Source organism: Hipposideros armiger, unplaced genomic scaffold (assembly GCF_001890085.2).
Source record: "Hipposideros armiger isolate ML-2016 unplaced genomic scaffold, ASM189008v1 scaffold_168, whole genome shotgun sequence".
Lineage (NCBI taxonomy): Eukaryota > Metazoa > Chordata > Mammalia > Chiroptera > Hipposideridae > Hipposideros > Hipposideros armiger.
The window spans coordinates 158,295-185,043 of NW_017731518.1; the positions used below are offsets into that span (position 1 = coordinate 158,295).

Here is a 26,749-nt window from a genome sequence, read left to right on the forward strand (position 1 = left end):
TATTAAATTATTTTTTATTATGAAATACACATTTTTTTAGAATTAGTTTCAGCTGTACAACACAGTGCAATAGTTATACTTTTTACCCCTCGAAGTGACAGCCTCCCTCCCCCAATCCGCCGCCCCATATCCCCCCAATATCATACATATCTATTACAAATCCCTTGACTCCACTCCCACACTATACTCCACGTACTGGAGCCTTTTTAAGTAACCAGATAGATGTACCTTGAAGTATACAAGTAACTCTTACATGATATCTTCTATAAAAGCCCTATCATTCTACTTCTTGAAAAGATACTGAAATTGGCATGGATGCAATAAAAGCTGAGATATTGATAGAAAGTCTGGTGTTTTCTGGTGTGTTTTTTTGTTTGTTTTGGGGGTTTTTTTGGTGTTTTGTTTTTTTTTTTGGTGTCTTGGAAGCCAGTTACATCTCTCCATTGTTAGACTTTTAGATCCAAGATTTAAAGACAAATTTTTCTTAGTTGATCATGTGAAGCAGTAAGTATGTATAAAAGTATTAAAATAAAATTATATGTTAGGGCAACAATCTTGGACTCCTTTGAAAATATTTAGAAAGCATCATCATCAAGCAGTATACAAAGCTTTAGTTCATGAAATTTTTTCTGTGAAATTGCATCATCACTATCGACTAAATCTTCAAACCTAGAGATTAAAGAGGAAACAAGTCTTTTATCTTAACAAATGTTATAGGAGAGGTAAGAAAGCCTGATAACTTGGTAACACCATTGTTTTCAGCAGTATCTAGACTGGCAAAATTTGTGAAAAACAATCTTGATTCCCTAATGACTTTTCTTGAAAATGGGGCATCTATATAATATTACAGACAATGAAGTATAGTGATCACAGGAACAGTCTAGAAGCTTTCAGTGTTAAGAAATTATTTCCAAAAAGTTAAATAATAAAATGGTAATACAATTTTAAAAATTGGATTGAATTTCACATGTATTCTGGTATCCCAGATGTTCACTGTATAATGGTGACGTTTGGTGTCACTGAATATTGATTTGAACACTTGGCCGTTTGGCATCCAGCTGGGATGTGTGCCTAGTACACCTTTAGCTTTTGTCTTAAAAAACAACCGTTATGCAGTTTTACTAACGTTTTCAGAGTTAGTGAAATTGTATACATGTGTTCCATCTGCCATCTTTTCCCAGGGATCTACACTTGCATTACGTTTTAAGAACTGACAGATCACCCAGATTAGAACTCAATCCAAGAGGCTTTTTTGGAAGGAGAGGAAAGTAAAGAAGAGGTCTTGAAAAGTAAAAGTGGCAGCATTTAAGGGAGACAAAGATTATTAGAATGAGAGTTCAAAGGTGGCTTTAGTTTCATTTTGTTGGAAAACAAACTTTGTTCTGATAAATATAGTTAAGCACACAAGCATTTAAGCAACTTGATAACTTTTCCAGGAAAACTGCAATTTTGGCTAGCCTACCTCAAAGAAAATATTTCTAAAAGCAACATTCTTGAGCATTATCTAGCACTTGTTTAGATTCAAGTCATGGATTAAACAAACCATTTTAAAATAGGCCATGATGTTGGGAATCTGATTAAAAAAGAATATTAAAGCAAATTAAATTCTGTTTAATTTGATTACACATTACCATTAAAACTGAATAAAGGTGAATTTAACCTTGATCTTTTTACTTGAACTTTAGATTATTTGTTGTGGCATCTGTATTTTATATTAGATATTTTTATCAAACACTTGGTTATGTTTACTTATCTGTTCATGTTTAAGAGAGGGAAACTCCAAAGCTGATTAAAAGCTCAGCACATGGGAGGAGCTTATCAGTGGTGGTCTTCACTGCAGGGTGCTCTAGCTGGGCCTTTCTTTGGGGAGGTAGGGGTGGAGTTGTCGTCTTCCATAGGTCAAGAATTGTGTCACTGATTAGAAGATATCTGAGCCATAAACTGAAGGAATTATTTAGTTCTCTAAGCAAGTAAGACATCATAAATTAGATGACTATACCATGTTCTCATAGCTTGTTGCCGTGAGCACTGCTTTTCCACGTACTAATTTGTTTACTTTTATTTTTTGAGGCTCTTTGACTTAGGGATGTCTCAGGCAGTACCAAGGGCGAGAGAGAGACTGTTGTTGATATATTAGATCAATGGTTCTCCAGTGTGGTCTTCTCATCAGCAGAATCAGCAACTTGTTAGAAATGCAGATTCTCAGCCCCACTCCAAAGCTACCGAATCAGAAAGCCCTGGGGGTGTGGTTCAGCAACCTGTATCTTAACAAGCTCTCCAGACCATTCTGATACACATCAAAATTTGAGAACCGCTGTGCTAGATGAACAGCATGGAGGCCAATAGGGCTGGAACCAGATGACAGAGGGAGCAAATCACAGGGGATGAGATTGCTTTGTGGGCCATTGCAAGGACTTTGGCTCTTGAGTGAAATGGGAAGCCATTGGAAGGTTATGAGCGAAGGAATGATGTGACGTGATACATCATTTTAACAGATTATTTGGACTGTTGTGTTGAGACAATGCTATGGGGGCCAAGGACTGAAGCAGGGAGACAAGTTGAGAGTCTGTTGCGGTAATACAGGCCAGAGAGGATTGGGGCTTGGATCAGGGTGGTAGAAGTGGAGGTAGTGAGACATAGTTGGAGTCCAGAATTTATTTTCAGAGAGATGACGGAATTGACTGATGGATTAGCTAAAATTAAAGACCGGGAGCAGCCACTTGAAATTTTCTCTGGATTTGAGAGGAGTAAAAGGAAACATATTAGTAGCTGGAAAGTAGGTTAGTTATGGCATCAAGCTATGATAACATGGTATGTTTATCTAGTTTATGGTGTTAATTGTTTTGAGAATTAGATCTCAGATTTGCTAGACAGAGTGCTGCTGTTCTTATAGAATGCTAAAGTCATTGTCAGCTATAGTCCAGTTTTGATACTCGGTCCACTGTTAAAGCAACTCTGGGTTAATGACTTCTTAATAGCAAAACCCCCAAAGTCTCACCGTCTATAGAATTTTCACTGACTATTCTCTACTTGAAAGTTTTATTACCCTCAACTTTGGGACCCCACACTCTCCTCATGCGGCCACCTCTTTCATTGACGCTTCTTAGTCTATTTTTGTTTTGTTTTGTTTTTTTTCTTTGCTCATCCTCTTGATTTGAGGCTTTCTTAAAGTTTTAGTACCTTGTTCTACATGTTCTCCGTCGCCTGTTTCATGTAGCCCACCACGTCACATTGCTGATGCTCAGGTCCAAGTCTCCAGTCTGACCTGCAGAGTTGAATTTTCAGTTGTCTGCACCACTCACTACATTCAAAACTGCACTCATTATTTTCTATCTGTATTTCTTATTTATTGACATTGCCAATCACCTCGTGCCTCCTCTCTATCCAGTTGCTGTCTAGACCAGCGGTTCTCAACCTGTGGGTCGCGACTCCTTTGGGGGTTGAACAACCCTTTTACAGGGGTCGCCTAAGACCATCGGAAAACAAAAAGATATTTACATGATGATTCATAACAGTAGCAAAATTACAGTTATGGAGTAGCAAAGAAAATAATTTTATGGTTGGGGGTCACCACAACATGAGGAACTGTATTAAGGGGTCGCGGCATTAGGAAGGTTGAGAACTGCTAGTCTAGACTGTCTGTTCCGCCTATGAAATCCCTCCCTTTCCCTTTGTTCCACCTGCCACAACCTCAACGTAGGTCGCTAATTGGGACTGCTATAATTGATTCCAAACTGTGTTCTTTGGTTCCAGGGAGAGGGGTGAATGAGTGTAAATTTTTTTTTTTACCTTAAAACAAGCATTATTTGAAAGTCAGCTTTTTCATCTATGTGCAAAAAGTAATTCTTTTTAAAAGTTTACAACTTTCCTATGTAGTATTCATGTTCACTTGTAAAAGTAGGACTAGAAATCATTATAGCTATAGAAAGCCAGTCTATGATCACTTTCATCTTTTTGCTTCACTAAAGGGTCTTTTCTCATTTTTGTGATTATCTGCAGGAGAACAGGATAAATGAGCTTATAAGATTATAAGGAAAGTTCTGGGAAAGTATAACGATAGAGAATATAAACTATAAGTTATAAAATATAGCCTACCCACTCAATCTGTTGAAGGTTAATTGTCTTTAAAACTTGCTATTCTATAAAGCTAAAGATTAAATGTTCACAGATAAAATGTCAATAAAAAAGGGGTTTCCTATTTTAACAAGAAAAATTAATAATGATGAATCCAAATCAACTTTATCTTGCCCTCTTACTTGAGACAAAATTTATTTCTAAAGGTGTGATGATTAGGTTGAATAATTTTTTCCTGGATTTTGTCTTTACAACGATAGATATATATTATAGTAGATATTGTTATAGCTCAATAACAGTAGTATATAATTGGAAAATAAGCCAAGTACAGTGGTTGTATAAATTGTTGGCTTTAAGTTCTATTACCTGAGGTCTAAAATTTTCTGCCTCTGAATGCTAGATGTAAAAGAGTCAAAAGTGGTATCCAGGTCCTAAGGATAATATTTCTTTAAAAAAAAAAAAAGTCTGTAAAACTATTTCCCAGAAGCAAAGTGCTTAGCACAATTTGATAAGCACTTTTCCACTCTTGGCAAAACTGATCTCTGTTGCCTCAAACCTCCTCTCAGAGAATTCTTGATTCTCTGAAATTATTTTTGTAACAATCTACCTTTTTAATTCATTAATTAAAAAAATTTTTTGAGCCTTTACTAAATGCCGAACACCACAGTGAAGATTATGAGCATATGCGTCACCCCTGTACATCCAGAAAAATATCAGGGTGTTTGTACATGTGTGTGAGTGTGTTGTGTGTGTGTGTGTGTGTTATTTTAGTATATTATGTTTTATTATACAATATTTCAAGCATATAAAATATATATATATATATATATATATATATATATATAATCGGGGTTCCCTGTTAATGGCAGAATGAAGTGGTTGAATGAACCTTCCCAGAAAACAAAATTACGAAATCTAGACATACTATTTGAAGGCCATAGAAAGTGATCAAAAGTAGGTAAAAACTAGAGTTTACCCTTAAAGACCATAACTACAATGGGTAAGAATTGCAACTTTTATGGCATTTTTGCCTGAGGGAGTTCCCCAATCCCTGGATCTCATGTGGCAGAAAACCTATAGTTTTACCAGCTTGAGGTGGCAGAGGTCAGAAGTCTGGCAAAAAAACCCCCAAAAAAACAGATTTGTGAGAGGGGCTATACTTTAAAGACAAAACACCAGCTAAAATCTGTGAGTTTTTGCTTTTTTGACTAAGTACCTTGTGTCTTGTGCATAGCTATAGTGGCAGAATGTTTCGTTTTATTGGTTTGAATGATCAGATAAACAGAATTTGGACCTGACAGAGCAGGTGGAAGTTTATGGGGAAATCTCAGATGTAAGAGAACTGCAGAGAAGATGAGCCCCAGAATCTGGGTATTAATTCTGCTCAACTCTTTGGCTGTCCATTAAACTACACAGGTACAAAAGAGATCCCCAAAGGGCTAGGGTAAAAAGCATTAGTTAGTAGGTGAGAACCAATCAGGGATATTGGCTGCTGAACACTGAGGGAGAGAGACAAGAGACTGTAATTTGAGTCTATGCAAATTCATTGCTCCTTACAAGGGAAATCCAGTAATCCTCAGAAGAGCACAACATTATTCAGTCATCATACACAATATTATACTGTCTAATTGTCAACCAAAAATCACTGTGGAAAGAAACACAAAAGTGTGATTTATATTCAGGAAAAGTGTGATTCATATTTAGTCAGTCATTGGAAAGTGACTCACAATGGGCCCAGATGTTGGATTTAAGAAAATCTTTCAAAGCAACTAATATAAATGTGTTCAGAGAACTAAAGAAAAAAATGTTCAAAGAATTAAACAAACATGTCTTGATGAGTGAACAGATGGGGAATCTTAAAAGAGTAATGGAAACTGTAAAAAAAGAATCAAATGTACCACATTGGTGACATCAGAAGAAAGAATTTGTGAACTTGAAGATAGATTGATAGAAATTCTCTAACATGAAGAACTGAGCGGAAAAAAAAAAGATTGACGTTAAACATATATATGTGGCATATATATGCTAAATATGATAAAATTTTAATATTTGACAAAGCCAGGCAGTGGGAATATAAATGCTTGTTACCGTTTTTAAAGTAGTTGCTGCTGTATGAAATTATCTACTCATTTTAAAAAATTAACTTTGTTGAAGTATTTTGATAGGGATTGCATTGAATCTGTAGATTGCTTTAGGTAATGTGGACATTTTAACAATGTTAATTCTTCCAGCCCATGAACACCGAATATCTTTCCATTTCTTTGTTTCTTCTTTAATGTCTTTAACAATGTCTTGTAGTTTCCAGTGTCTCATACCTATTTCTTGGACACTAAACCTGAGATAGGTTTACTCATTTGAGCAAAGACCCAAGTTACCAGAGGTACAAACACAAATTGCATCAATAATTTCGATTTCCAGGCTTAGGAAAGAAGTATACAAATAAAGACAGCATGAATAATTATCCAAAACATTGAGAAATCTTAATATTTGCATTTGCTGGATACTTTGAGGCTATAGTCCAGAGTGAGGTTAGAGAATAGAATCTGTTTTCTAGATTGATACAGGAAATGTTGATGTAGTACTTAACCTAATGGTCTGAAGCCAATGAGCTAAACTCTAGTTTATCCATGGTTAAAAATACCCATAAATAATAACTCATCTATTTCCCCCTTTACCCATTCACCTATCTTCTATGGCCAAGTAGATGATGAATAATTGAGACCCAGCTCAGTATAGTATATATATATATTTTTTAGCTGAGCCATCCTGCTACCTGTTGGCAGCTCAGCGGCTGCTCAGCTCGGGCTGGACTCGAACCGCTGTTGCTCAGAGCTCAAACTCTTGAGCGAGCTCTTAACCAACTGAGCCACTTGGCCGGCCCTTCAGTATAGTATTTTTAATAATGATTGCTCATTATTTTTCAAAATACTGCATTAGAAAACACTTGCCAGATTTGGATATACAGTTTTTGAATCCTAAGTGGCGGGAAGTATGATTTAGCCTACCACAATTGAATATGTGACTAATAATATTATTTTTTGGAGAGTGTTCTTCCATTTAGTAGAAAGATGTATAAACTTTAATAGTGAGATACATGATCAAACTTCATATGTGAACTGAATGAATTATTTATTGATAACAGTTTTAGTCATGAGTCAATGCAAATTATGTACCTATGAATGATTTGTTTATATCTGGGTTCTTTAGTCAGTGTCTTCCAATGGCATTAGTTTCATGATGTGGAACTAATGCCAGCGGCTTAAAATTAGGTATTTATGTATACTGGGCCTCAAGACACAGAATTTGGTATGTTAGGATGACACTTGATGGTGTTAGTTGTAAAATAACATCAGTGGGCAGGTGGATAGTACTAACTAGTCCGCTAGTTCTTGTCATCTAATAATTATGCAAAAACAATTTCTGAAACATCTCAAGCAAGCTGAATGTGAAATACGAGACTGGTAGTGAATTCCGAATTATGTTTAAAGTGCAATGTGAGCTCATCACATTTAGTAAAGAATTATCTTTGGGTTTAAGACTTCACGTGCTGTTTAAACAGAATAGAGAACTTATATATTATTCAGTGATACATGAAAATATCCCCCTTAACAGGTAAATATTGGGAAGATGGATTCACCCATTGAAAAGTGGAACCTAATAATTGGCAACTTGGCTTTAAAACAGGTAAGTGATTCACATATTTGTTTAGAGATCTTGGGTGTTACCTGTAAGAATGGAGTAGATTTTAGTGCTATTAAGCCTACCACTTAATTATTTCAGGAGACCCAAAACAATTTAGTACTGTGACAAAGTGATAAAATAAATGGATACCCATGATTTCTGAAAGCTTACTTCATCTAGAAACTGATCACAATCTTCTAAACATGAAAAGAATATAATATACAAAATATTTTCTATTATAAGTGTGTAATACAGCCAGAATTTGAATTAATATCTGTATAAATCAATATTTAACATTTCATTGCTTAGGTGCTATTTTTCTACTTTGATTTTTTTATGTAAATCCTCTAATTAAACTTAGCTCTTTTTTATATATAATGGTCAGATGTTTATTTAAGCTAAGTTTTCCTTAATTTGTCAGTGTTGCTGGTGTTAATGTAAATAAATACATCAAATTGTCAGCTACATATGCACTAAACTGTGGATTATATATAGATTACAGTTCTTTCTAAATTCATGTGACTATTTCTCCCTCTCCCACCACCTTCTTGGTATCCATCCCCAAGACAAGACTTCGGCCCCCTAGTAACTCTACAAGTGTGAGCTGAAAATAAATGAGGAAATGCTCATTTATTTTAATGAGAAGATGGTTGCAGAAAAGAAATTTCATATAGTGCATTTCAAAGGCAAAGAAATAAGGGAACTTTTGGAATATAGGCTTTTTAAAAAATATCTGTACAGCTGCTTTTAAAATCACAGGGTTAGAAATAAGAAAATCTGGCATCTAGGCTTAGCTTTAACATTAACCAGCTGCATAACCTTTGTTAACTTGAGCTTTCTGGGCTTCCTTTTTCTCTTCTTCTCAGTCGCAGTCTTGCATTAGAGCCGCCTATGACCCTTTTCAGCTTGAAACTGTAGGAACCTGTGCAGGGGTAATAATCAAAATAGATACCGACCAGTAGATGACTATAAATTAATCTATAAATAAAAATTGTTTAATATATTATTCCATTTTATCTTTTAAATATCCTAAACTTTTACCAAGTAATATAAATTATTCGTCAAATCATTCTAATAATTTCCATCTCAGCTTTTAATTTTCCCTTCCACTCTTAGTCTCAGCCCTTCCCTTCTAATCCTTTCTCCCTGCACCTGTTGGTGAAGAGGGAGCCAGAGATGGCTGGGGGCTCACGGATCCTCTGCTGTGGCCTGAAGTCTGTGTCTGGCTGTCCCACTCCCCCAAGGATGCATGAGAAACAGGGCTCCCCACACAGGGCCATCAGGACACAGTTTGTTCCAGCCAGTGAGACAGCAAGTGGTTGGAGCCCGGTTACCCATGGACAATAGCAGAAGGGAGAAGAAAAGGTGGAGGGGTGGGCGGAGGGAGCTGCTCTGAGGCTTCATCTGCTAAACCCTGTGAAGAAGGGGATGAGCGCAGGGCTAGCAAAAGCCCTTCTGACCACAGGTGGGCGGAGGAGGGTAGAGGTGGGGGAGGTGGGCAGCACAGAGGGGGCACATGTTCTCATTAGCTGGGGTGTGTGCTTTCCTGACTGTTAAACGAGATCCAAAGCAGATTACCTGCTGCAGATTTCCCACACCTGTGCAGGGTGGTGTGTAAATGGTCAAATAAAGCACAGTTTCCGATCCCATTGAAGAGCCATTACCTCACCAGGAGGGATGTGCCCCCCACTCACATCTGGTTAGGCCTGTGGCCCCCATGAGCCCGCCAGCTTCTCCTTGACCCGAACTTTGCTCTTCTCCAGCACAATTAGGCATTTCTTCTGCAGGTTCAGAGTAGGACTTCCTCATTTCAGCTGTGTGCTGCCATCGGCTCCCTAGCTCTGTGTTTCATTTCCAAGCGATAAAAACTGTGTAAAATCCAGAGCTCCCTAGTTCTGTGTTTTATTTTCAAGAAAACCCTTGGAACCACAGTGCTAGAATTTACATTATTAATTAATCGTACTGCTTTTACATATGCATATTATTTACTAACCAGTGTGAAAATGCTGACATGTTAACAATCGGTACAGCCACAGTGATGCTGACAGCTTCCAGCTCCGCTCTGAACCTGCGGGCGACATCCACAGGAGCTGTAATGAAAGATAATGGGGCCAGAGCCTGAGCTGTGTGGACTCGCTAACCCTGGCTCTTCCATTAAGTTACTGTGTGACAGGATTAGACTATTTGGGTTTTTCTACCCAGAGCCCTTGATTCCAGTACATGGATTGGCTTCAGAGAATCTGTGAGCACTCAGAAATCCTACCTAAAATATTGATTGCATCTGTGTTTTCATAGAGAACAGGATCTGTCTCAAATTTTCTCCAGATTGTCAAAGGAATCCATGACACAAACAATTCAGAGTCAGTGAAGTAGGTTGTTCCTTTAGGGTTTTCTTTTAGTTCTGACATCGACTAAAATGATTCTAAGAATTCAGTCAGCGTTAATTTTTTAGTTGCTGGGTTTTTTTGTTTGTTTTTTCTTAAGTGTTGCTTTATGCCACCACTGTGGGAGACACTTAATATATTTGTGCAGTTCATTTAAATCTCAAAATAACCCTCTCGAGTTCAATATTATCATTGTCATTTTTTAGATCAGGAGCTAAAGTCGTTATAGAATTAATCATAATTGTGATTATATGTGAGGTTATTGTTGAATGTCTATCTCCCCAACCAACCAAGAGCTGTGTCACAGCAGGGAATAAATCTATTCTGACCACCGTTGTAGCCCAACACCAAGCATAGCGCCTGGTGCATGATAGATTCTAAATTAATACATGTTGAATGAATGAATTAAAATAATTTGCCACAAGATTAAGTGGGATAGCCAAGGGTCAAACTCTTATCATTGGATTATAAAATCCAGTCTCTTGCCAACACTGCCTCTAGCATCAGCCTTCAGTTTTGTGGGCTGGGTACTTTTCAGTTTTAAGGTTCATATTTTCTTAGATGATCTGTGGATTATCTCATCAAAGTCCTTTACGGTACTTGTTAAAAACAGATTCCTAGACCCTATTCTATACCTGTTGCCACCAAAATACCTGAGAACCCACCCCCTCACAGAATATTAAAACCAAAATATTGTAGCTGCTTTGAAAAGGTAAGGCAGCTCAGCTACTGCATGCAATACTTTCTTCTGACTTCTTGTATGCATATTTATATAATCAGATTTTCAAATATGCTTCCAAAATGAATAATTCCATTGGATTTTATAAAAAATTTTTAGGTTCAAGCAACAGTAGTTGGTTTTCTAGCAGCTGTGGCAGCAGTTATACTGGGCTGGATTCCAGAGGGAAAATACTACCTGGATCATTCCATACTTCTGTGTTCTAGCAGTGTAGCAACTGCCTTCATTGCATCTCTTCTGCAAGGTAAGTACATTTACAAATGTCTACTCTACAGGCTTTTTTTTTACTTTCAAATGATTTATTTCCCAAAATGATGCCTATTTTTATTTATATGGTACTTGTTCATAATTTAAAAAACAAACAAACAAATTTTATGTACAAACTTTTAAAATATCTTATTTCAGGCATATTTATATTTATTACATGTAAACTTTAGTGTAGAACAGGCTTTCTGAGTTGTCTCCTGGCCTTAGGTACACGGGTACACTTCCCAAACAAGACCAGGAAAACAGCCAAAACCTTCATTTGTTTCTGTTCAGTTAGTTGCGAGAAACTCCTTTCCGGAAATCACGCAGAGGAGTCACTGGCTTGTCAGTTGAGTAACACGGATTCCAGGAACTCTGAATTCCAAAAGCAGTCTCTCTGTTAAAATGTTTTCAAGTTTCAGATTTCAAAAGCAATTCTTCACTATCTCTGTGGCAATACAAATAGAACCAGATGCTTAACACAGCATATTGTTGGATGTAGAATTTGAAAGAGCCAGAAGTTTTAAAAAATTAACTACATTAGAAATTTTCCATTGGGATATCATTTTTTTTGTATTTATTAATATCAACTTTACACTAGATTATGGAATCATAATCATAAAGACTTGGTTCTTTTTATTTTATAATTGCTATCTTCTTACCCTGTGTCACCAGTAAAGATAAAAATAGAAGATTCCTATGTTCAGTGATCATATAATGAAGCTAACTTTTTGGCTAGGTTCTTTCCCAGAATTTAGAGAATTTAATTATAATTAAGGCTTGATTTCTAAAATATTTACAAGCTTTTTGTTTTAGTACTTAAATTATATCCTGGGTAGTTTTTTATCTATACAGTCATGTGCTGTATAACGACATTTTGGTCAACGATGGACCACACATATGATGGTGGTCCCATAAGATTATGGGGCTGAAAATTCCTATTGCCTAGTGACATCAAAGGCATTGCAATGCCTCAGCACATGTCTGTGGTGATGCTGGTGTAAACAAACCTACTGCATTGCCAGTCATGTAAAAGTATAGCACATACAATGATGTACAGTACATAATACTTGATAATGATAATAATCAACTATGTTACTTGTTTATGTATTTACTATTGATCATTTTGGAGTGTATTCTACTTATAAAAAATTACTGTAAAATAGTACGATATGTTACGTGGGCAGCAGCCTTATATATCTCACGTTTACTGTGTCTCGACTGTATCATTTTCTCTTGTGCTGGGTTTAACCTCATGTTGTGTTGTATGGTAACATGATGTGCATTGCAGGCTTGTAGCCTAGGAGCAATAGGCTATATGATTTGGCCTAGGTGTGTATTAGGCTATATCATTTAGGTTTGTATAAGTGCCTTCTATGATGTTTGCACAATGACAAAATTGCCTAACCATGCATTTCTCAGATTGTATCTCTGTTGTTAAGCAGCTATGACTGTGTATAAAATTACTAGAATTGAATGGAGTCAACACTGGACAAAACAGTATGATGTAAAACTATTAGAAAATAAATTTCTGGTAAAAAAAAATGGTAAGGCATTAGCACTCACTCTATTTAGGCACATTTGCTTCTGTTTTCTTTCTAATTTTGTTTCTAGAGAATTGTTTTAAACAATTCAGTCTAGCAAATATTTGTATCGCCTAGAATTTTCAAAACCATAAAATTTCAGATTTTTAAAATACATTTGTTTAATGCTTCTTACTGTGAATAATATATGTTCTAATTTTATGATAACTTGACCTTCATAACCACCTTAATACACGTTTATATAGAGCAGATACTATTAACCACCATTTGAGGTGACAAAACTAACTCAAGTAAGGCGACTTGTCCAATTTCCTCAGCCTGTTCACAGAAAAATCATTTTTAAAACCTGTTTCCTGACTCCTAGCTCTTTCCATTGGTCTGTGATGGCAAAATTTTTTTTTCCAGCTGAAATTATATAAATAGCATTCAGTCATAGAACTTTCCATATCGATCTGCAAATGTTCTGATTTTGGAAAAAGAATTCTGTATGATCACATCTTGATTGATTGTTACATAATACATTTAAAAACCTCTTCTGCCATTGCTTTTTTTGTTCCTCAATGATACTATGGGAAAGGTAAGTCCATAGATCGAAAAAGGCTCCAGAATATGAGGTGCAAGACAATGTTTGAAGCAAGACGAAAATTTCACTTTTAATAAATTTTGGCTCTATGAGGTAGTAGAAAAAACACAGGACTGGAGTTCCTTCCAATCTGTGTGACCTCAGGCAAGAATTTAAACCCCTCTCAGGACCTCAGTTTTATTATCTGTAAAATGAGTTTGCTAGAATAAAATCACTTAGACTCATTTTCAGTCTAAAAATGCTGTGGGATTCTGTTTCTTTAATACTTATATTTTTAGGCTTCCATGCTGACTTTGATTAGCTCATCATTAAACTAATCTTAAATTGTCTCTCCACTGCATCCTCTTAATGAGTGTGTTGGCCTGAGAGAGAATCTATACAATTAGGTATGGATATAAGTTATTTTTCTCTCATTTCTATGATTCAGGAAAATAAGGATTTAAAGGTATAAGTACATAGCCACACTTTCACCTTCTATTCTTTTGTAGGTTTCTAGAGAGAAACTTTGGGTTTAGGGAGCATTTGAGATCTTGTTCCCTGCATATTTCATTAGTTTGGCTCAAATAAATTATTATTAAAAATTAAAAAAAAAATAAAAGCTTTGGGTTTAAAGAATATCCTTTACAGAGACAACTTCTCATGTTCTGGCCTGGTGTTCAAAACTTAATTACCTCTCTCCTCTTACTATTTCAGCACTTTTAAATAATAAAATGAAACAAGCATTTCTGGCTACCACTATGTAAACAAACCTGTTTTTATTGGTTTTCTGCCCAATTGCTATGCATATAAATATGACTTACCTTTCTTTGACATTTTCATTCTTTATTTGAGGGTTAAAATAAAATCTTTGACCTTGATAACACACAAATGCTACTAAACGACATACATGTTACTAAATTTGAAACTTGAGCTTTAGTGTCATTGTACAGTAGGGTTTCAGATCTCTAAATGCAACATTGCATTTCTCCAATCTTCTATGATTCCCCACTTGAATTTTCAATTTGTCAAAAGGCATTTTGCCAGAGCCTTAGCGTAAAATGTTTTGTTTGCTTTAGTCAGCTTATCGAAGCAGTCTAAGTCTAACTGGAACTGATATGCTGTGTGTTTAGCCTATATATTTCAGTGTTTAGGGGGATTGATAGTCTTTAAAATCATAGCTTAAAACTAATGAGCTTTCTTTCTTCTAGGAATAATAATGGTCGGGGTGATCGTTGGTTCAAAGAAGACTGGTATAAATCCTGACAATGTTGCTACACCCATCGCTGCTAGTTTTGGTGATCTTATAACTCTTGCCATATTAGCTTGGATAAGTCAGGGTTTGTACTCCTGCCTTGGTAAGTTGACGGGAAACTACACATGATGTGTTATTCAGAGCCTCTTTAAATAAATATTGTCACAGCAATGCTGTGACTCTGGTGTCCTTCATCCTTATTAGAATTGTGTTTGAGACTGGTTAGAACAATCACTGCCATTTGTTGTACACCTACTATGTGTTATGGTTCTCATATATTTTTTCTCACGTATTTTTTCTTTTCTTCATAGAGTTTAAAACTCTATAAGACAAGATTTATCATCTCTAATTTCAGATTAGAAAACTGAGGCTCTTACAGATTATGTATGTTACCCACTACTGGTGAGAAGTTGAGCACAGGTCTATCATATATTCTGTGACTTCTGCCCTTTCCTCTAAATGTGTAGCCAGCGAGGAGTCAACCTACAGTATTCTGATACAGGCATCGTACTCCTGTCCAGAACATAAGGTTAAGGTGGGGCTTAAACTGAGTAATTTTACCCCCATCAGAAACCAACATGGCAATTAACAAAAAGAAAAGAAAAATCACCATGAAAATAAATCTGAATGCTGTGTGACACTGGAGTCATCTTATACATGTGATTCCTGATAATAGTGACAGAGTATTTATAGAATCTAATGAATTGTTTCAATGCATATTTGTACTCTGGGGCTACTGTCAATGTAAGTAAATATGATTTGTGAGAATTGGTTTAGTGTTAAAAGTTGGGTGTGGTTCATTTTTTTAAGATGCCAAATTTTAAAAAAAATTAAAAGAAACTAGAAACCCAAGGATAAAAACAAGGATATTTGATAAGCCAAGCCAGAAGCATTTATTCACATATCCTCATATTTTCATGGATTTTATACTGAATCTAAAGTACATTTGGTTTGAAGAAGTTAAGAGTCTCAGATATGTGTTTTTGAACTAAAGAAAGAGCTTTAGCCTAACAAAGGCAGGAATTTTCTACTACGTTTGGAGATATAAAGGAAGGCTTCAGTTAGTATATAAAATTACTTTAATTATTTATTGAGTAGCATAAGAACAACATTCAATAAGACTTGATGTATATGTTCAAGGAATATTCTTCTCATTTAGAAGATAAGATGTTTCCACTTGAAGTAAAGTAGAAGATAATAAATAATCAATGGCCTAAATATAAGATGTTGTTCCCATAGGTCTTGGGTTTTTGTTGTTGTTGTGAAATGTACAGTGAAGGATGTAAATTCAAGTATATTCAGCATAATCCTCAATTTCTTTCTTAATAAAAAAAAAAAAACCAAAAAAACAGAAAATGAGAGATATGTTATTAAAGGGATAATCTGCTCTAATTTATATTCTTAAAGTGATAATTGGTCATACTTTTCGCCTCTGAATTACTGTACAATTCAGAAATTGATTTTGAAGTCCGGGATTGAACTATTAGCTTATGGCTAGTAGTAGAGAATGTGACTTAATGTTGTTCTCGTACTCTGTTAAACTTATTCACCCACTCCCAGGCACACAGCTGGACGACTTGTAGGCCTCACCCCTGCAGCTGCAGGCTGCTCACTATTGAGGAAGGGAGACTGTCGTCAGTAGTCTGGATCCCAGAAGAAAAAGGGATGAGTTACACATAGTCTAGTCTTACCAATTAGATAAGTCCCTCCCACTCTGAGGAGGAGGTAAGAGAGAAGAAGGAAGGAATAGAAGAGGGTGAAGGGTTTCTTCCTAATATTGTTAAGAGGACAGAAACCCTGTGGGTCTGGCCAGGAACATTGAGGATTCAGGTGGGATGGGGATAAAGGGATGGTAGTGGTTCTGAGTTGTGTTCCCTTAACTACATTAAAAAAAAGGGGGGGTATATTATTTGCAGACTTGGGTACTTAAATTACGATGCAGGCATTGGTAACATATTTCTTAGCTGCTTGCTAAATACCAGTGTCTCCTCAATTAAAGCTATAGTGGTAAGAAAGCGAATACCATTGAAGAATGTTATCATAATATGACAATGTTATAATGATACAGACCTAAGTAATATAGATTCCAGGAGATAAATCACTTTTGAGGAAAATAATGTGTGCTGACTTTTCAAAAATTATGCAAGTGATAAATGTTCCTTATAAAAGACTTAATCGTAATGTGTTACCATCTAAAGCTCTCAATTTTTGAGTGTTATATATGACACATTAGTAGCTTAAATGGATCAAGAAATAAAGTGAAATGGAATGATACCATCAGAGAGCATAATTTTGAAAAATAATTTTATTATTAAATATTGCTTAGGTTTTTCTGCACTTTTACCTGTCTTCTGAAAGTTGGCTCAAAATAATTGAAGATGAATTAATTAAAATAGGATCTTTTGCATTTCATCTGTATCATTTATCTCCCTAAAAGATTTTATTCTTAATGGGCTACTGCAATACTGTGATTTATAAGAAACAGATATTTGGTCATTCAGGTTAGAATATATTTCTCATATATATTTGGTCTTCGTCCAAGGTTCCTGGCTGACAGCTCCCCAAACCCTTGGAATTTTCTGAGTGATAAGAGCACTGGGAGCATCTTCTGTCATAATATTTTGTCATAATATCTTGTCCTCAGTTTCTGAAATTGCTTCAGAGCCATAAAGGTGAAACAGTATCTTGTTATTCATAACAAGCCCCTTCTCACCACAACTGGATTTATAGTAATGAGGTGACTTTTGGAAAACATCCAAGGATGGGGGCTGTTTGCCAGGGGAACCAACCAAGACTAGAAGGTTGGATCTTTCAGTGCCACCTGTGATGTCTGGAGAGGGGAGAGGGGCTGGAGGTTGGATCAATCACCAGTGGCCAATGGTTTAATCAACCATGTCTATATAATGAAGCCTCAAAAAAAAACCCAAAAGGACAGTGTTCGGAGAGCTTTATGGTTGCTGAACACGTGGAGACTCTGAGAGGGCATGGAAGTCCTTCACCCTTTCCCCATATCCTGCCCTGTGCATCGCTTCCATCTGGCTGTTTCTGAGTTAAATATATTTTTTATAATACACTGGTAATCTAGCAAGTAACATGTTTCTCTGAGTTGAGTTTTGTGAGCCACTCTAGCAAATTAAACCCAAGGAGGGGTTTGTGGGAACCTCTGATTTGTAGCCATTTGACCAGAAGCACAAGTGACAACCTGAGTTTGTGACTGGTATCCCAGCGGTGGCAGGGGGAACAGCCTTACAGGACTGAGCCCCTTAACCTGTGGAATCTGATGCTATCTCCCATATATAGTGTCACAATTGAGTTGAATGGTAGGACACCCAGCTAGTGCTGAAGAATTGCTTGGTGGTATGGGAACCCCCGTCCCTCCACCCCACACTAGAATTAGTACTAGAATCATAGCTACTGACTGATTCCATAGCTGATTGTAACAAAGGCTTTTCTGAAGTGTATTTGGATTTCTAAAGTGTCTGCATTGTGACCACTAGGGGGCCTCATAAAATCAGCAGTTGTAAGCCCAATATTAGTGGAATTCTGAATACAAAGATTCAGAGCCGGCACATTGAAATCCCAAGACCCCATTCATCCTGCTGAGATGCCTATCTTGAGCCATATTAGAAACACTTAGCAGCCTTTAGAGATACAAAGAGAATTTCATGGCAGCTGTAGGCTTTGGTTATAAATATAGGCCACGTTATTATATGGCTCTCAAAGAACTGGGCATTGAGAAAAGTCTAGCTTAACTCCTCACTTGGGATTTTGAATATTCAGAAATGACTTTGAACAGCTCCCCTCATGTCCGGTTAGCTTTGATACGTGTACCAAGATTCACTCCACATTCATTCAATGTGCTACTTGTACCTTTCTTTTAGTCCTGATAAAGTTTGCTGATTTCTAATATCTGAGGTAAATATGGATTTTTCCCTTCTCACCTCTCCAGCCCTCAAAAAAAAGAAAACAAAAAAAACCCCCAGACAAACCCAGAGCTTTCTTTACTCCTGTTGACTTTATTTTTTGGAGTCGCCCTGAGTAAATCTTTATTACTTAATGAACTTAAAGTTTTAGCCTGGTACTTGGGCCTCCTGCGGTCACCAGAAACTTACCTTGTCAAGGTCCCGCCTTCTCCCCTCTTTCTTATACCTTTTACTCCATCCAAACTCAGCCATTTACTGATTCTTATACAAGCTTGTGATTTTTCTCTTTTCTTTCTTATGGCATTCCCCTCCTCTCCTTGAAGTCTACCCAAAATCCTCTTTTTCAGTGCTAAATTGGTAGATTTCCCCAGTCTTAGGTGATGCTTTTCTCCTCTGAATTCCTGTAACACTTTATTGATAGTTATGCCATTCTTTACACCTGGGCAGTCATTATAGCTTTTTGAGTAAATGTAGCACCTTCTTTTATAAGGATATAAGCTTCTTGAGGACAAAACTGTTTTCATTTTATTTATTTATTGTTGTAGCACCCCATAGTGGATGTTAAGTGAATAGCACTTCACCAAATGCTCTATTAGAATACTTTTGAAAGCTACTTAATTAATGTGAGTAGAAGTTATGTAGGAAGTGGTATATGCATGAAAAATAGAAGATAGATATCCCTCCACATGATTTTTTTTGCCATAGTGTCTGTCCAATAACATAATAAATTATAACAAAACAGGAGCCTTTCAGTGAGGATTTAGTATTTGGGAAATATTGGAAAGGTACCTTGCCTTAGCGGGAAGTATCTAGAGATTAGTATCATTATAGAAAAATTAAAATGGCAACATGTGGCTAGAAAATATCTATTTTGAACGGAAATAGAAGAGGAAATAGAAACTTTAGAGAGTAATCTTAAGCTCTGGACTATAATACGCTTTGGTATGACTTGCAGACAGAGAAAATACAAAGGCATTTGTTCATTCATTCAGTAATCTTTCAACCTGTGGTAACCTGTAAGAGCTATTGAAAGGATCTAAAGCTGGGCCAGTAACTGAAATACCTGTGCACAACAATTGTTGCCCTTTCCTTCTTGCTTGCATAATTTTGAGAGGATTGTAAAAACTCTTTTTCAGCTGTTTTTAACTGCATGGCTGTATAATCCTTGTACGTGATCTTTATTGATTTGAAAATTATCAGCTTTTCCCTTTTTAGACAAGATCCTAGACGCAAAATGTTGATTGATTTCTCATTCTTCATGGTTAACTTTAAAAAGATGGCTTGGTTGAAGCTGTAAGAGCAGCAGCAAGCAGCCTCAGGTTGTTACTTCAGTTCTATGGAGACTAACAGCGGTGCCACCTGGTTCTTTACAGGACATTCTGGCATGTCACTGCCTTGATGTGGTGATGTGAGCAGAATCTAAATTTATTGTGCGTGCCTTTCTTCCTTTCTTCTTTATTGTTTTTCAGCACTGTACCATCTTAGTTTAGAGTGATCCCAGGTCAATTTAGTGAGAAAATTCTGATGGTAATTATAAGGGGCATTTTAAAAATTGTTTATGACTTAACTTACAATGCCCATTGCTTTGTTGTTCACACAGAAACAGCTAACATAGAAAGACACCACTCATAGCAGCCACATATTTAAGAAGAATTCAGGGTGGGAATAATGAAGGCTGTTAATGAAATTATGTAACAGTCATTGCAAAATGCCACCAACAATCTAATAAAAGGTGAAAGCTGTGAATGAAAAAGGTGGCAGCCGTGTTTGGCAGTTAAATGGAATCATAGCAATTTGAACTTCTTTAGCTGTATTAATCCTTACTTCTCTGTCGTTTACCTATATCATGGAATCAGTACCAATATACACAGGTATTAACTAGGCTTAAAATTCCACAGAGTTTTACTTATTCTCCTGTATTCATTTCCTATGGCTGCTGTAACAAATGATCACAAATCTTGTGGCTTAAAACAAGAAATATGAATTTTCTTGTCGTTCTGGAGACCAGAGTCCAAAATGCACTATACCGGGCTCAAATCAAAGTGTCAGCAGAGGTGGTCCCTCATAGAGGTTTCGGGGGGTAATCCATTCCTTCCTTCTTCCAGCTTCTGGGGGCTGCTAGCGTTCCTTGGCTTGTAGCCGCGTTACTCAGCCTCTGCGTCTGTGGTCACACTGCTTTCTCTTCTGTAGTCAAATCTCCCTCTACCTCCTGCCTGTAAGCACACCTCTGATTACGTTCAAGGCTCACCCAAATCATCCAGGGCAACCTCCCATTTCAGAATCCTTGACTATGAAAGCATTTTGCTGTATAAGGTCGCATTCACAGGTTTGGGGGACTAGGATGTGGATGTCTTTGAGGGCATTTTCAGCCTCCGACAGTACCCATTATGAAATACCCAGAAATTAATAAAAAATGTTATTTTGATTAGGATCACTTAAATGTATTTCATTTAGAAAGAAGGCATTCTCTTAGGTTTTGATATTAATGTAGAAGTTCATGGTGGGCTTTGAATTGACTATTTTCTCTTTCCGATTGCATCATTAATGGTTTTCTAAATGTAATTCTTTAATTTTATGACATCTGTAAAACACCAGTATACCCTAAACAGAGGAATGCTTTAGTACCTTCCCTTTTTCTGTATTTGTAATTTTTCCTTGGCTCTCAGAATTGGATTAGAAGTTAGCCAGGGAAAAGGCAGGAGGGCCCTATACAATTATATATAGGTTCTAATTTGGTGGGAATAGGTATGTTAGATTTGTTAGCAAATGGAAATAGAACACATTTACAGTAGATAATTTTAGAAACTTCTTTTATCATGGTTTCCCACTCTTTTTTAAATGTTTACATTTTTTTTAATTTAGAGATAATTTCAAAGTTATAGAATAGTTGCAAAAATAAAAATAGTACCAAAAAAACCCCTGTATACCCTGTACCCAGATTCACCTAATGTTAATATTTTACCCCATTTGCTTTATATCCCTTCTTTCTTTTTCTCTATGTATGCATATACATATGTATGCATCTATGTGTGTACAGTCTTTGTCTTTTATGACATTGACATTTTTGAAGAATATCATCTCCCCTCTTTTTTTATCATTGGGATTTTTAAAAATTGAGATATAATTCATATACCATACAATTCACCTTTTAAAAGTGTACAATTTAGTGAGTTTTTGTACAGTCACAAGATTGTGTAACCTATTATCTAATTCCATCTTTATTACCTCAAATAGAAACCTTTAGCGGTCACTCCCCGTTCCATCTGGCAACCGGTAATCTACTTTCTGTCTGTGTGGATTTGCCTGTTTTAGACATTTCAAAAAATGGAATCATATACCATGTGACCTTTTATGTCTGGCTTCTTTCAATTAGTATGTTTTTAAGGTGCATCTGTGTTGTAACATGAATCAGTACTGAATAACATTCCATTGTGTGGACTAATTATATGACTGAGTATGAATATGGATATATCACATTTTGTTTATTATTCACCATCTGATGGACATTTGGATTTCTTCCACTTTTCGGCTCTTATCAATGCTTCTGTGAACATTTCTGTACAAGTTTTTGCATGAACATATGTTTTCAATTCTCTTGGTATATAGCTGGGAGTGGTCTTGCTGGGCCATATGATAATTCTGTTTAAATTTTTGAGGAACTGCACACTCACTACTTTTAGTTTTTTTTTTTGTTTTTGTTTTTTTTCCTGAGAAAGTTTTCCTTCTCTTTGAAAACCCAGGACAATAATTCTGGGGTTGGGATGGTGGGTGTTTTTTCCAACTTGAGATGACCTTCCAGAGATTTAATGTTAAGAATAACTTAAAACCTGGCAAGGTGCTCCCCTCTTGACCTGAAAATGAAATATTGAAATGATCTAACCTAGCAGAGTAGTTCTTTTCATTTGTGTTTAATGGATTTTAATGCTTTTAGTTTTCTGTTTAATCCTATAGATTGTTGGCAACCTTAGTTGTTTTTGGAGGTAAGAATGCTTCCTAATTAAGATGTTATTTATCCTTATCCATGGTTTAAAAAGAAGAACTAGGAACCTATTTAATGTTTATGCCTTTTGAGCAGAGCTAGAGCAGACCTTACACGAGGGCTAGCTTTACTACTAAGACATGAGCCTTCTGGGGTCTACTGAATCTTCTCAGCGTTCAAAGAGACCTCTCCTCTCGCGGGGTTAGATCTTGAATGACTTCCAGCCCGTTGTAAACTCTGAGAATTTTTCAGCTTACAAATTCCCAATTATTCTTGGCCTAGCCTTGTGGAGTTTACCCTATGGATTGATATTCAGTTCTCAAACTCTTTCTTTGATAGCTTCCTCTTTTCCAGTATTCTACCCTATAAATTCCTGCTGGAGTTCTCTCTTCCTGAGCTGTGGCCTGGTATGTGTCTTTAGTCAGGAAGCTGAGGCTATTGTAGGGCTTATCTCATTTCTTTCCCTCCTCTCTGGGATTGCTGTCTTGCAATGCCTGCTGTCTAGTCTGAAAACAGTTATCTATCTATCTATCTATCTATCTATCTATCTATCTATCTATCTATCTATCTACCTCTCTATCTATCTATCTATCTATCTATCTATCTATCTATCTATCTAGTCTATCACCTATCTATCCATCCATCCATATATGAAAAATCTTCTAGTCATTTCTGAAAGCACTTAAAATTTTGTTCAGAGGAGGAATACATCATGTTTACAAAGCAAGACAAATAGCCAAGCCCGAAGTCAATGAGGCAGAGAAGTATACTTTTTCTATAGGAAAGCAACATGAGAATGGGGGGAGAATGAATAACTGTGATCAACACAATCTCCCACAGAGAGGTAGAACAAAGTCCTGGCAATCTGTTCCTCGGTGTGTCCCAAAGAGCAAGGTGTTAATAATAGTGGCAATGACTATGACGCTAGTAAGTGTCCAGGAAATGTTAGCTATGTGCCTGGGCGCTATTCTAGTTAACATGTATTAATTCTCTTAAGACTCACAATAGCCCCATTATGTAGGCACTATTATTGTTACTACTTTATAGACAAGGAAATTGAAGTTTATAGAAGTTAAATTTCTTGTCCAAGGTAAGTAGTAACACCACGATGTGAATGAAACTAGGTAGTCTGACCAGACGATGGTTAATACAGTGTACTGTATTCTGCCTTAGCGTGTTAAAGGCTCTGAGTACTTCTGCAGTGAAGAAATCTGTTTAACTTTATTAAAACGAGTTTTACAGGTTTTTTTTTTCTTGGAGCGTGGAATACTACATACTAATGGGGGGAAATCTATTATTAATAGGTTGGCCAGTATTCCATGGAATACTTATACTTTAAGATCCTTGTAGATAAAAACAATATGCTATTTGACATTAGAGTTTAGAGTTAAGTGCACTAACTTCAGTTAGATGTCATTTTCTCCCAACTCCTGCTGCATCTTAGCTGTGATCTTAATCTCCTAAGCCTCAGTTTCTTCATAAAATTGAAATGACAGTATCTACTTCAGACTTGTGAGGACAATTAATGAGATGATGAATAGAAAGCATTTAACACAGCTCTTGGTAAATAGTAGGAGCCAAATAAATATTAGCTTTTTTATAGTCGTTATTATTATTAATGCTATTCCTATCTAGGTCATATAGCTATTTCACTGAATGTTTGTTGAATTAATATATTAGTTTTCAGTTACATTATTTAATATTTTTACCTTGTCTATAGTTTTAACTTTGAAATTTTTAGAAAATATATAACATGAATATGTTTGAATACTTCATATTGCCTGGCAAACTTTTACTTTTAATATTTACATTTGTTAAAAGAGAGGTTGAAATGTTATCTTTTTTTCTTTTTTTTTTTAGAGACGTATTACTACATTTCTCCATTAGTTGGTGTCTTTTTCCTGGCTCTAACTCCTATCTGGATTATAATAGCTGCCAAACATCCAGCCACAAGGACAGTTCTCCACTCAGGCTGGGAGCCTGTCATAACAGCTATGGTTATAAGTAGGTTAGTATTAAAATGCGTGTGTGTGTGTATATGTGTGTGTGTTTGTGTTTGCCGTCCATATGCATGATCTATGTGTATATTAAAACAGATCAGTTACCTGTTTTTATTTCCTGGATCTATGATTTCACACCCAGTTCTATATTATCCCAGGTGACACGGGACATAAGTGACAGGAATGATTAAAGCGGTCAATGCACAGGGCCTCATTTGTTCCAATTTCAGACTTTTCTCCAAACGAATCCTTATCAGGTTGCAGAGTAAAATTTAGTGGTGTTTGTGTATGCATGTGACAAGAATATTACTTATTTTTAATAGTAAATTGCTCAGATGGGTATCCAGAAGCCTTAGAAACGTATAAACCGTTTGACTACTTCCACTTCTTCTAGGACTCTCACAGGACTTACGGATATAGTTAAGGATATATGCAGAAGATTTAGTTGCCAGGATCCTAATCACAGTGGAATTTTAAAAAAATTTTTATTGGGGAACAGTGTGTTTTTCCAGGACCCACCAGCTCCAAGTCAAGTAGTTGTTTCAATCTAGCTATGGAGGGCGCAGCTCAGTGGCCCATGTGGGGATCAAACCAGCAACCTTGGTGTTATGAGCACTGCTAACCGGTCAATCCCACAGTGGAATTTTTAATGAATGAAAAAGAGAGAAAACACCTTAGAGGCCTAGCAGTTAGGTATTGATCAAATAAAGTGTGGCATAGTCACAAAATGGAGTATCAGTCAGCCATTAAAAATTACATTGTAACATTTCAATTGGCATGGAAAGGTGTTCATTATACATTTGGTGAAAAGAGTAAGCTAGAAATGAGTGTGAATTTCCTGTTAAGTATGGTAGATCGACACACGTTTACCTTCTTTCCTGAAACTACTAAACTTACAGTAAAATAATGAAAAGTGATGAAACCACAAAGACAGGAGAGCACAGGGGTCAGCAGGTGTGAGAGTCAACAAATGGATGATTGTTAACTGAACCATCAGAATATAAAAAGCTAAAATATAAGCGCTTGCAGAGCGAGGGGGCACCCATAAGAAGTAAGCTGCTCTGAGCCCCAGAAACGCAGAAAGGTGGAGGAATTAGAAGCCCTGCTTCTGAAAGCTGAAATGAAGAAGATTGGTTGAGAGTTTATGTAATAAGCAATTAGATCCTCAAAGCCTTTCTCCAGCTTGCCCACCCGGGTGACTGCCCCCTTCCACCTTAGCAGAAGAGGAGCATTAACTCTGGAGGGGCTAAATCAGAGAGGCCCTAGATTCAGAATCCCCTGCACGAGTGAGGCTATGGATTAAGTACTGTGTGAAAAATTGGAGAATTAAGTGGAAGTCTACATGGTGAACAGTGGAAACCCTATCCCACTTCCTTTTCTTTGCTCGTAGACTGCTGGATAAAGTCTTTCTGAGGAAAGTCATCAGCATGACGACGTTAAAGCCTGCAGACATTGACCCTTGTGGGTCTTTTAGCGAAAGAGCTGCATGCCTACCTGGCCATTGTTCAGTGCGGCCCACCTGCTGCTAAGCTCTGCCCAGGTACACAGAGAGCTCCAAGGGTGCTTTGCAGTACCCCTTAAGGAGGAGCAGACTGTGACGGATCGCCAGACATTTGATTAAGTCTTCTAACATGGAAGACAGACAAAAAATATTAAAAAAGAAAAAAAGTTCTCAGAGCAAGTCCAGGGATAGTTGAAAAACCTCAAAAAATGATCACCAGTGTCCTCAGAGAAATAAGAGGAATGATGGCATTCACAAATTAAAGCATTGTGATCAGAATGCTTTAATAAGGAGGGTTTGAAAAACAGGAAGAGCTCTTAGGCATTTAAAAATATATAAATAGCAGAAACAAGAAATTTGGTAGTGAAGTTAGAGGATAGGGTTGAGGAACTCTCGGGGAAAGTAGAACAGAGAGCAAAGAGGTGGACGACTGGAGGCAAACAATTAGGAAAGGAAATTAGCAAAGAAATAACGCAAGAAAATTCCCCAGAACTGAGAACATGGGCTTCCAGATTGAAATGGCCCACTGAGGACCCAGCACCATGAATTGGCGTAGGAGGGACCCAAATCAAAGCACATAGTCATAAATCCCAGAATCCTCCAGAGAGAAAAAGAGTTACATATGAAAGACTGGGAAAGAGAATGATGTCAAATACCAACACTAGAAGTGAAGCCTTCAAAATTCAGAGGGAAAATCATTTTGAACATAAAATATAGGTCTCAGTGTCAACCAAATGTAAGGATAGATTCAAGAAGTTTTCAGACCTGCAGGATCTCAGAAAATTTACTTCCCATATACCCTTTCGTATAAAAGTTGATAGATACGGGAATGAGGAAATCCATTCCGTGACAGCGTGTGGTTCA

At 36.6% G+C, this 26,749-nt stretch overlaps 1 protein-coding gene across 3 annotated transcripts in view; it reads left to right on the top strand.

The window, feature by feature from the left end:
* Positions 1 to 26,749, top strand: part of SLC41A2 (solute carrier family 41 member 2) — a 126,161-nt gene that overhangs the window by 51,788 nt on the left and 47,624 nt on the right. For all 3 annotated transcript variants that reach the window (XM_019651894.1, XM_019651893.1, XM_019651891.1), the window contains 4 exons: positions 7,687 to 7,758; positions 10,978 to 11,122; positions 14,439 to 14,585; positions 24,245 to 24,392. In XM_019651894.1, the coding sequence (XP_019507439.1) occupies positions 7,687 to 7,758; positions 10,978 to 11,122; positions 14,439 to 14,585; positions 24,245 to 24,392 (512 nt within the window). The remainder of the gene's footprint in view (positions 1 to 7,686; positions 7,759 to 10,977; positions 11,123 to 14,438; positions 14,586 to 24,244; positions 24,393 to 26,749) is intronic.